The 11,347-nt window shown below is 33.4% G+C and overlaps 2 protein-coding genes across 2 annotated transcripts; both read left to right on the forward strand.

Moving 5' to 3' along the window:
• Nucleotides 1-3,211: 3,211 nt before the first annotated feature.
• On the forward strand, nucleotides 3,212-6,724 carry LOC137825550 (G-type lectin S-receptor-like serine/threonine-protein kinase At1g11300). The gene is given in 9 exon segments (XM_068631243.1): nucleotides 3,212-4,065; nucleotides 4,068-4,469; nucleotides 4,471-4,555; nucleotides 4,667-4,774; nucleotides 5,007-5,173; nucleotides 5,248-5,458; nucleotides 5,596-5,833; nucleotides 5,906-6,056; nucleotides 6,146-6,724. Coding segments are annotated over 9 exon segments (2,469 nt in total). The 5' UTR covers nucleotides 3,212-3,267; the 3' UTR covers nucleotides 6,455-6,724.
• A 141-nt stretch (nucleotides 6,725-6,865) lies between these two features.
• LOC137825549 (G-type lectin S-receptor-like serine/threonine-protein kinase At1g11300) lies at nucleotides 6,866-10,949 on the forward strand. The gene is made up of 7 exons (XM_068631242.1): nucleotides 6,866-8,940; nucleotides 9,038-9,151; nucleotides 9,250-9,479; nucleotides 9,550-9,760; nucleotides 9,950-10,187; nucleotides 10,259-10,409; nucleotides 10,490-10,949. Exons 1-7 carry the CDS (start codon nucleotides 7,659-7,661, stop codon nucleotides 10,793-10,795), a joined length of 2,532 nt encoding a protein of 843 aa, XP_068487343.1. The 5' UTR covers nucleotides 6,866-7,658; the 3' UTR covers nucleotides 10,796-10,949.
• The last annotated feature ends 398 nt before the right edge of the window (nucleotides 10,950-11,347 follow it).

The raw sequence follows: 11,347 nt of genomic DNA on the forward strand, positions 1-11,347 counted from the left end.
AACCCTGAAGACACACTCACTGTCTAAGAAGAAATTAATCCACTAATTAATCAAGGTTATGCAAAATACAACTCAAAAAAATACAAAGAAAATTAGATCAACAAATTTTGAGGCACCAAAATTTTAAGACCTATTTTATGCACTCCTTCACTTGTAGCTCCTTTGTGTATATTTTTTTTATAAGTTTTCTGTTGTCCCTTGTTATACCTCTTTAGGATATTGAACTTTGAATATCCAATTCTTCATTTCTTTAGTGATATAGCTTTCACCAAGAAATTTCAGCTCCACTACTCACCAAAGCACTTTTTAGGTCATTTCCACCAAAAAGAGGCCAAACAAGTTTTAAAGAAACAAAAATCAATTTAAGAAATAGGGCTACAAAAAATGGAATTGATATTTGATATGACTTGAAAGAGTATTAAAGAGAATTTACAAACAAAAAATTTAGGTACACAAGAAAAGGTAGCACACAAATTGAAACCTAAAGAATGACACTAGAATAGATGAATAAAACCATAAACAACACTACAGGTTTTTGTGTAAAAATTTTCTCAACTTGCCGAATTTATGCTGGGCAGAATACATCAAATTTGAATTTCAAATTTAAACCATAGAAACCTAAATTTGTAGGCTAAAATTAGGCGTTGGAATTTCACCGAAACAGTGCGCCAATTAATTGCAATAATTTTTTTAAAATTCACTGCAGCATCAATTTTTTTTTCAAAGTTAGAATTTTGCACTCTATCCGTTTTTCATTTATCATTTTTTTATATTTTTGAATTTTGCTATACTTATTTTTTTCACTTTTTTTAACACATCAAACTGCTGAAATGTAGAAACTCACAAGTTTTCACCAACAGAAGGTGCATGATAGGTAGGGAGAGTGATTGATTGAGCCATATCTCTTGAGTTAGGTGAAGAAGAAGATTAAAGTGTCTATCCTAGAGAGGCAAGACAAGGGAGTGAGATGACTAGCAATCTTGGCAACAATTCACTCATTCATTAATCTAGCAAATTCATGAGCCAAGCACCCATTTATATAGCTTTGGGGTCCATCCATTGTACATATAATTTGGTGGGAAATTCAAATGGAAAAATGTTTGAAAATAGGCGCCTATTTGAGCTCACAAGGGAGGCGTGACATGGTATGCATCATATGACTCAAATTAGGTCTAAAGGACCTGCCAAGGTTTACTTAGGAGTTTCTAGAAACCTTAATTTAACCTTGGTTGGTTTTTAGATGCCTAAATTCAACCTTAATTGCATTTAAGAAAAATTACAAGTAAAATTCCTATTCTACTTTTGACAAAAATAAATTCTACTCTACACTAGGTTTATGGCATTTTGAACATGTATAGGAAAGTTTCTCTACCGTAGCAAAGTTCCAGTCTTCTTGGATCTTCATTGCCATTGACCTAGTTGTTGGGCCTGAGCTTGGCTTTCTTCCATCAAAGCTCCTCTGCACCTTTTTCCAAAAAAAAAAGAAAAGGACAAAATGGGATTTTAAAAGTTCTATTAGGTGCACATAAAAAAAAATGATATGGTGCAGGGAGAAATTGCCTTATTTTTTCCTTTTCTATTTTGGGCTTTTTTTCTTTTTTGGCCTTGTAGTTTTGTTTCCCTTTCTAATGTGTTGTAAGTATCACATTCATTCTTGTTCTTTAAATCAGTTCATTGTTTCTTGTTTTTTTTTTCCTTCTCTTTTTCTCTTCTCAATCATTATTGCCTTACCTTTCTTTGGGGTTCTGCCTTGCTCCTCGTTCTTCTTTACAGGATTTTGTCATTGAAGCTACACTTCCTCTATTTTTCCTCTTCTCTATTATTATTCAATTAAATTTAAGTAAGATTGTTCTAAATAAAAAAAATATAAATTAAAATAAAATTAGATAATCATAGGACAAATTGTGACTTAATAAAAAAATCCCAAAAATACTTTTATATAATAGTTGAAACTCAAATTTATAATATAAAATGTTTGTTTGGTAAATTAATAATTTAATTTTTATGTTAATATAATCAAACAATACAAATATAGGTTTTGGATTAAGTCCTAAAAGAACTTTTATCTAAGAGTGAAAAACTTGAATTTATAACATAAATGTTGTATTGGTAAATTAATAATTGTTTTTGTATGTTTAGATGATAAAAAAAAATATAAATTTAAGTTCTGGATTTGAAAGTAGATGTAAATTAGTAATTTGTGTGGTTGTTTTTTCTCCTTTTCATTTCCTTTCCCATATTTTTACCTAAGCAAACAAGATATAAAAATTAAAAGATATTTTACAAATGAGGTTGTTTACACACTTTGAAATGATTACAATAGTATGATGATGAGTTTATCTTTACTGAATTTGATTTAGTATAATTAAATATAAAACATTAATCAATTTCCAATATAATTTTGATTAAATTTGCATTGAGAATTGAGTTTTTTTTTTTTTTTGTAAACATTATATTAAATTTATAATAGATTATCTCAACTTAGAACAAACCTTGATTTTATTTGTTTGCAGATATAATGGATCATCTCATGCGATAATGGTTTATATTGATCAGAATTATTTTCTCCAATCTCGCAAATAAATGATTAATCCAAGCAATACTAGATTATGTTTGTCAATTTAATTTAAAATATGATACTTTCACAAGTAATTGATGATAAACAGAGAATAAACTACTATATATGTTAATATGCTCTTTAAGTTACATCAACAAGATAAGATCTTTTGATTGTAATTAAATATAATTGATTAACTCATTCAATAATCATAAAATTCTTTCAAACTTCTTTACAAAGAAAATCATTCCATAGTTTTATTTTCCACTCTTTTAGAATACTTGCCAAAGATTTTAGTTTTTTTTTTTTTCTGAAGAGAGACTTCTTTAGATTGTTTTCAAAGAAGTCTCTTTTTTTTTTCTTTTTTTCAATCGTGGAAACAATTTGTTTGAAGACAAATTAGAAAACTGGACCACGGAAGTGTCAAACAAGTTAAGAGAAGAGAAATAATTATGAAGTGCTATTTGACACATTCCCAGAAATGCAAAAAAAATAAAAAAAATGATAACTTTCAATGATATTATGTGAAAGAAATAAAAACACGCGGAAAAATGTAGATTAATCAGTGCTTGAAAAATTAGCATAACACCAAACCGTGTTGATTTTTATGAGGTGATGAAGTCACAATCAAGCCTTTGAAGTAAGAAAATGTCACTTACAACAAATGCATTGAAGTTCACCTTACTGACAAGAAATAATCACTATCTGTAATGGATTACACCAAGTGCACAAACTTGTTCTCCCTTTTGATCATACCTTGGTTTCTTTTTGCAGATGTTGTTACTGCCACAGACACCATCAACTCTTCTCAGTTCATCAAGGACAATGAAACGATAACCTCCACTGGTGGCAACTTCACCTTGGGCTTCTTCACCCCTCAAAATTCTACCAATCGTTATGTGGGAATTTGGTGGAAAACCAAATTCCCTATCATATGGGTGGCTAACAGAAACCAACCACTGAATGATTCTTCTGGAGTTGTCACCATATCTGAAGATGGCAATCTTGTGGTGTTGAATGGTCAGAATCAAGTAATTTGGTCAACAAATGTGTCCAATAATGGATCCAACTATACTTCCAAACTCTTAGATTCTGGGAACCTTGTGCTACAGGAAAGCTCATCAGGAAGAACTATATGGGAGAGTTTCCAGCATCCTTCAAATACAATGTTACCCAATATGAAGATTTCAACTAACAAAGCAACTGGTGCAAAGGTAAAACAAACATCATGGAAAAGCCCTTCTGATCCATCCACTGGTAGCTTTTCTCTAAGTGTTGAACGCCTTAGTGTACCTGAAGTGTTCATCTGGAAAGAAACTCGCCCCTTCTGGCGCACTGGTCCATGGAATGGTAAGACCTTTACAGGGTTGCCCTACATGAAAACGTTTTATCTTGAAGGGATACATATTGGAGATGACGGGGAAGGAAATGTTGAATTCCTTTTCAGTGAAGTAGAAGAGATTGGTTTCATAATCTATATTCTGAATTCAACTGTTGTGAAGAGAGATGGTGGAACGGAGAGAGGAAAGAATGGGTAGTCACATGGAATAGTCATCAATTTGAATGTGATGTTTATGGTGTATGTGGACCTTTTGCAGTTTGTAATTCTCAAAGCTCACCAACATGCAGCTGTTTGAAAGGGTTTGAGCCAAGAAACAAAGAGGAATGGAATAGACAAAACTGGACTAGTGGATGTTTTAGGAGAACACCTCTGAAGTGTGAAAGAACCAGCAATCAAAACAAAAGTGCAGATTATACAGAAGATGGATTTTTGGAGCTGAAGATGATCAAAGTTCCAGATTTTTCAGATGGGTCACCCCTCAGACTTCAGCCAGACATGTGCAGAAGCCGATGTTTGGAGAATTGTTCATGCATTGCATACTCATATGATGCTGATATTGGTTGTATGTCATGCATGGACTGAGAATCTAATTGACATACAACAATTCTCAAACGGAGGACTTGATCTACATGTTCGAGTAGCCTACACAGAGCTTGGTATGCATTGTATAAAGCTAGCTGTTATGTGCCCAAGAATTTGTATTAACTTCCTTGATCTGAGAACCTTTCTCCAGTGATAGGACTATTTTCATTTTTCCCAAATTGCAGATAAAGAGAGAAACAGGACAATCATCATTATTGTTACAGTTACAATAGGAGCTACCTTAATTGTCATTTGTGCATATATCATGTGGAGAAGGATTTCTACCCACCAAGGTAATATATCATCATTATGTGTTTAAATTACTCAAACGACTTCACTATTTAATGCACGCAACACATGCTCAAAATTTACATGATAATAAAAACTTTCTGCATACAAGTATGATTTTTTTTTTCTTTTTTGATAAACAATTTTAGATCACTGCTAACTTATATTTGTGTATGTTGTTTCTCCTCTTGCTAATTTGTGCCACTCTAATCAAAAGATTCCTTCAATTTAATGCAGGTGCAGCCCCTGCAGAATATATAAATGACTATGTATTTGGTGATCTGTCACATGAAGTCAAACTCCAGGAGCTATTAACATTTAATTTAGAAAAGCTTGTAACCGCCACAAATGAATTTCACCCATCGAACAAACTAGGACAAGGTGGTTTCGGTCCAGTATACAAGGTACTTAGATTTGAGCTTATTCATATATCTGAAAAAATTGTTAATTGTTTCATTTTATCATTGGTATGTTATAGGGGCAATTGCACGATGGCAGGGAAATTGCAGTTAAAAGACTTTCTAGAACATCTGGACAAGGTCTAGAAGAATTCATGAATGAAGTAGTGGTGATTTCCAAGCTTCAACACCGCAATCTTGTAAAACTTCTTGGCTGTTGTATTGAAGGGGAGGAAAAGATGTTGATTTATGAGTACATGCCAAATAAGAGTTTGGACACATATATCTTTGGTTAGTTCTTTGAAGCCTCTAACTAGCATCCATCAACAATTGATCTTTTCTGGAAATTACAGCTAAATTGTGAAAATTAGATTGTGTTTCATCTCAAAATGTTAGAATTCATATAATTCTACCATTTGATTCTTTAGATCCGTCGAAAGATAAAGTTCTTCATTGGAGAAAACGCTTTAGCATAATAGAAGGAGTGGCTCGAGGAATGCTTTATCTTCACAGAGATTCCAGGCTAAAAATCATCCACAGGGACTTGAAAGCAAGTAATATCTTGCTAGATGTGGAGCTAAATCCAAAGATATCTGACTTTGGTATGGCTAGAATCTTTGGTGGGAATGAGGATGAAGCAAATACTAAAAGAATTGTTGGAACTTAGTAAGTACACCTCTTTCTTCGTGATTATATTAGTATACTTGGAACAGTAAATTGTGCGACATTTCAATGCAGTGGCTATATGTCTCCTGAATATGCAATGCAAGGATTGTTCTCTGAAAAATCAGATGTCTTTAGTTTTGGGGTTTTGCTACTTAAGATTGTTAGTGGAAGACGAAATTCAAGCTTTTATGATGAAGAAAATTTTCTTACCCTTTTAGGATTTGTAAGTCAGCAAAATTATTTTGAAGTTCACCATAGGGGTTCTGTATCATTCTTCTGATAAAACTTTCAAATGTTTAAATTTCATTGCAGGCCTGGATACAGTGGAAAGAAGAGAACATTCCCTCTCTAATAGATCCAGGAAGATATGATCCTAACCTTCATAAACATATTTATAGGTTCATACACATAGGACTTCTATGTGTCCAAGAATTTGCAGCAGATAGGCCTACAATGGCTACTGTAATTTCTATGCTAAACAGTGAGATTGTGGATCTTCCTCCTCCAATGAAACCTGCGTTCATCCTAAGGGAAAATATGTTAAGTTCACTTTCCCATGTAAGAGGAAATGACTTGAACTCCCTCAACTCGGTCAGTATTTCGGACATACAAGGCAGATAGAAAACCAAGAGCTCTCAGAAAGGTGTATAGAGGCAAAATGGAGATTATGTTAGTACTAAAAACATTGTTGAAAATTGAAATACTGTAGGTATACCTGTTCTTTTGTCCAAAGGTATGCTTTTCTAGGGCTATTCAGAGAGAAGTTTTCAGTATTAGGAATTTGGCTAATTAAAAATAGTGTAGGAAAAGAAAATTTATGCATTACCACAAATGTACAAATGCTTATCAGTTTCTTTAAACATACATATATCACACACCTTTGTTTCCATATATATTCATTGATTCACCAACAATTGTAATTAGATTTTCGGCTTCACGCCTTCTTCAATATGCCTTTTGTAAGCAATATAGTTTAGAGACAATAGCATCCTCAAACTTTTGATGTTTAATTTTGTAAATGCCTTTCCATCTTTGCATGACAGTATATCATCACTTGCAGTTTCAAAGCAGAAATTGACTTTTTGTTAGCTGTTGTGTTTAAGAATGCTGCAATATTGTCATCCTTTTGAATTATTTCAAAGTCTGTTTCTTGTGTTTATTATTTTAATAGAAACTTAATAAAAAAATATCCAAATTTATAAATTACTTGAAAATTAATTATAAAGAACATAGCAACATTAAAATCATATAATATTACATAAAATAAGTAAAAAATACCAATTTGGTCTGAGTCAAGAACAAAAGTCTGATGTGTTTAATAATGCAACACTTGCTCAAACTTGAAAGCCTGGTGCATTTTTCTTCTATTATTTAAGTTTTAACTATTTATTCAAAATTGACCTTAGATCTTTAGGACTACAACAATAAAGTAGTATACTTGAATACCTACTACCTTGAGAACTATTTTGAAAGTACAATTTTATAAAGAAATACAAGACAAGTATTATTAGTTAATTTAGTAATTACTTAACGAACAAGGAAAATTTGGCTAGGCTTCCTTACAAATTTGAGGAGCTAGGATAGTTGACTGAATGAAAGAACAAAGAAAGATAAACAACTAAGAGAATGACGAAAAAGAAAATGAAAGGTGAAGGTGAAAGAGATGGTGAAGGTGAAGCCTGTGTATTCTATATAGACAAGTCATCTGACTAGATCAAAGAGAAATTCTCATGTGAAGAGTTCATTCATTGTGCTGTGAGAACTAGCTAGAAATTCTCATTTGCATGCCATAGATAGTTGACTTGAAGAAGGGAGTGTTTCTGTAATGCGTTTCAGCAGCCATGCAAACCTGCTCTTTGTTCTATTCATGCTGTGTTTTCATGTGTTGGACGTTTGTACTGCCATAGACAGCATCACATCATCAAAATCCATCAAGGACCCTGAAACTCTAAGGTCTGAAGATGGTAACTTCACTTTGGGGTTCTTCACCCCTCAAAACTCCACAAACCGCTACGTTGGAATTTGGTGGAAGTCTCAGTCTACAGTTATATGGGTTGCTAATAGAAACCAACCACTGAATGATTCTTCTGGAGTTGTTACAATAGCTAAAGATGGTAATCTTGTGGTTCTGAATGGACAGAAACAAGTCATTTGGTCAACAAATGTGTCCAAAATATTATCCAATACAAGTTCAGAGTTTTCAGACTCTGGTAAGCTTGTACTCATGGAAACCACAACAGGAAATATCTTATGGGATAGTTTTCATCAACCTTCAGATACACTCTTTCCCGGCATGAAACTTTCAAGCAACACAAAAACTAATACGAAAGTAGAACTTACATCATGGAAAAGCCCTTCGAATCCCTCTATCGGCAGCTTCTCTTCTGGGGTTGTTCAACGCCTTCATATTATTGAAGTGTTCATTTGGAATGAAACTAGACCATACTGGCGCAGTGGTCCATGGAATGGTGGGGTATTTTTAGGGATACCCAACATGTCAACATATCTTAATGGTTTCAAAGGTGGGGATGATGGCGATGGAAATACAGATATCTATTACACAGTGGCAAGTGAACTAGAATTTGTAATCTATATGTTGAATTCAAAAGGCCAATATGAACAAAAACTGTGGGATGCAGAGAAGAACGAAATGATAATTAGATGGACTAGTAAAGTGTCAGATTGCGATGTTTATGGTATATGTGGACCATTCACAAGCTGTAATGCACAGAGCAAACCGATATGTAGCTGTTTGAAAGGATTTGAGCCGAGGAACAAGGAGGAATGGAATGGAAAAAACTGGACTGGTGGATGTGTTAGGAGAACACCTTTGAAGTGTGAAAGGGTCAGAGATCAAAACACAAGTACAGATGCAAAGAAAGATGGATTTTTGAAACTACAGATGGTTAAAGTTCCTGATTTTTTAGAAGGGTCTCCTGTTGAGAGTGACATATGCAGAAGCAAATGCTTGGAGAATTGCTCTTGTGTTGCTTATTCTCATGATGATGGGATTGGTTGCATGTCTTGGACTGGGAATCTACTAGACATACAGCAATTCTCAGAGGGAGGACTTGATCTATATGTTCGTGTAGCCCACTCTGAACTTGGTATGCTAACTCTGCTCCTCTGCTCAAACATTTAAAACATAGTTTCTATGGACTAAATTTCTTATAGTTTAAATTGAAATTGTCCTTTTTATTATAGATAAAGGAACAGAGAAGACAAAAGTCATCATTACAACAGCAGCAATAATAGCAATTGTGATTATGGTTACTAGTGCATGTGCATGTTTCATGTGGAGGACTTCCAAGCATCCAGGTAAGACAGCATCTTCGTTAATTTCAGAATTAGTCCAGTTATTAAGGTTTTGCTGGTAAAGGAACTAAGCTTACATTTATAAATGTTTGTTACTTCAGCTAAAGTATGGCAGCTAATCAACTCAGTAAGGAAAGGGAACAACAATACTTTTGCACAATTTAATAATGATGGAACACCAGAACATGAAAGCCATAGTGTAATTGAAGAACTGTCACAAGTTAAACTACAGGAGCTGTTACTATTTGATTTCAAAAGGGCTGCAGCAGCCACAGACAACTTTCATCTGTCCAACAAACTTGGGCAGGGTGGTTTTGGTCCTGTGTACAAGGTACACGAGAAACAAGTTGTCGTAATTGAACCGATTGTCGTTTTTCTCATAAAACATTTTTTTTTCTCAGGGGGAACTTGAAGATGGACAGGAAATAGCAGTTAAAAGACTTTCTAGAGCCTCTGTACAAGGTCTAGAAGAATTCATGAACGAAATAGTCGTGATTTCCAAGCTACAACATCGCAATCTTGTAAAACTTTTTGGCTGCTGTGTTGAAGGTGATGAAAAGATGTTGATATATGAATACATGCCAAACAAAAGTTTGGATGTATTTATCTTTGGTTAGTTCTTTATCCCTCTACAATGTTTTTCTCATGGACAATTCCAAACTTTTATCTTTTTCTTTACTTAGAACGAATAAACTACTTAAGAAATAAACAATCATGTCATGACTATTGTATTTTCTTTGTATGACTCACCTTCATAGTTTCCTCTTCCACGTAGTATATAATATGAACATTACTTTTTAGATCCATCAAAATGTAAACTCCTAGACTGGAGGAAGCGCAGTAGCATAATAGAAGGAATAGCTCGAGGACTACTTTATCTTCACAGAGACTCCAGACTAAAAATTATACACAGAGATTTGAAGGCAAGTAATATATTGCTAGATGAAGAACTAAATCCAAAAATATCAGACTTTGGCATGGCTAGAATCTTTGGTGGGACTCAAGATCAAGTCAATACTAGAAGGGTTGTTGGAACCTAGTAAGTATTCTTTCTTTCTCCAATATTATAGCAAGAAAGTGTGAAGAATTAATGTTTACATTTGAATGTAGTGGCTACATGTCTCCTGAATATGCAATGGAAGGACTATTTTCAGAAAAATCAGATGTGTTTAGCTTTGGTGTTTTGGTTCTAGAGATTGTTAGTGGAAGAAGAAACTCAAGCTCTTATGGCAATGTGCATGCTCTTAACCTTTTAGGATTTGTAAGTCTCAACAACTCATTTATAACTCACGAATTTTCTCCATTTGCTGATACAAAGTTGACCCTTTTTGTTCATTTTAGGCCTGGATACAATGGAAGGAAGGAAATGCATTATCTTTAATAGATCCAGAAATTTATGATCCTAGTCATCATCAAGATATCTTAAGGTGCATACACATAGCTCTTCTATGTGTACAAGAACTTGCTGAAGACAGACCCACTATTGCTGCAGTAATTTCTATGCTCAACAGTGAGTTTGTGCTTCCTCCTCCAACTCAATCTGCATTCATCCATCGACAAAAAATGTTGAATTTGGCGTTATCTGAAGAAAATCAGAGATTTTGCTCCATCAATACTGTTAGTGTTACAGAAATTCAAGGTAGATAGAAAAATAAAAACTAAGAAAAAACAAGTACAGCTTCGCTCATTATAATTGTACCAATGGTTATAAACTGGTGTACAAGAAAATTTAACATCTTTGTCCATTGTAGGAATTGGATATGAAATCGGTCAAAAACAAAACTTTTGTCTTTCAAATGAACTTTGAATCATTCTAAATTGTTTGAATCTTTAATCACAAAAAGTTTGTGTTCAAATTATACCTTATAACATTCTTTTTAACAATTTAGCAACTCTTGACATATTTTGATTAATCTTATAAATAAGATATAAAAAACCTTAACATATTTTTATTAATCTATATAATACATCAAAAATTAATTTAATATTTGAATGACTTATAATTCCAATTATTCGCATACCTTTCACAATATTAAGTGCTCCATTCCCAAATCTAAATTTATAAATGTTAGACTCTTGAGGTTTTTGAAGAGCTCTCGATCATGTGGTTTGTACAGCCACCGCTTACAAACTAAACTTTTGTGAATTTATTGGTTATGAAGCACGACGTTGGATGGTGCATAGAGTTTTCATCTTCTA

The sequence above is a fragment of the Phaseolus vulgaris genome, chromosome 8 (genome assembly GCF_000499845.2).
Source record: "Phaseolus vulgaris cultivar G19833 chromosome 8, P. vulgaris v2.0, whole genome shotgun sequence".
NCBI lineage: Eukaryota > Viridiplantae > Streptophyta > Magnoliopsida > Fabales > Fabaceae > Phaseolus > Phaseolus vulgaris.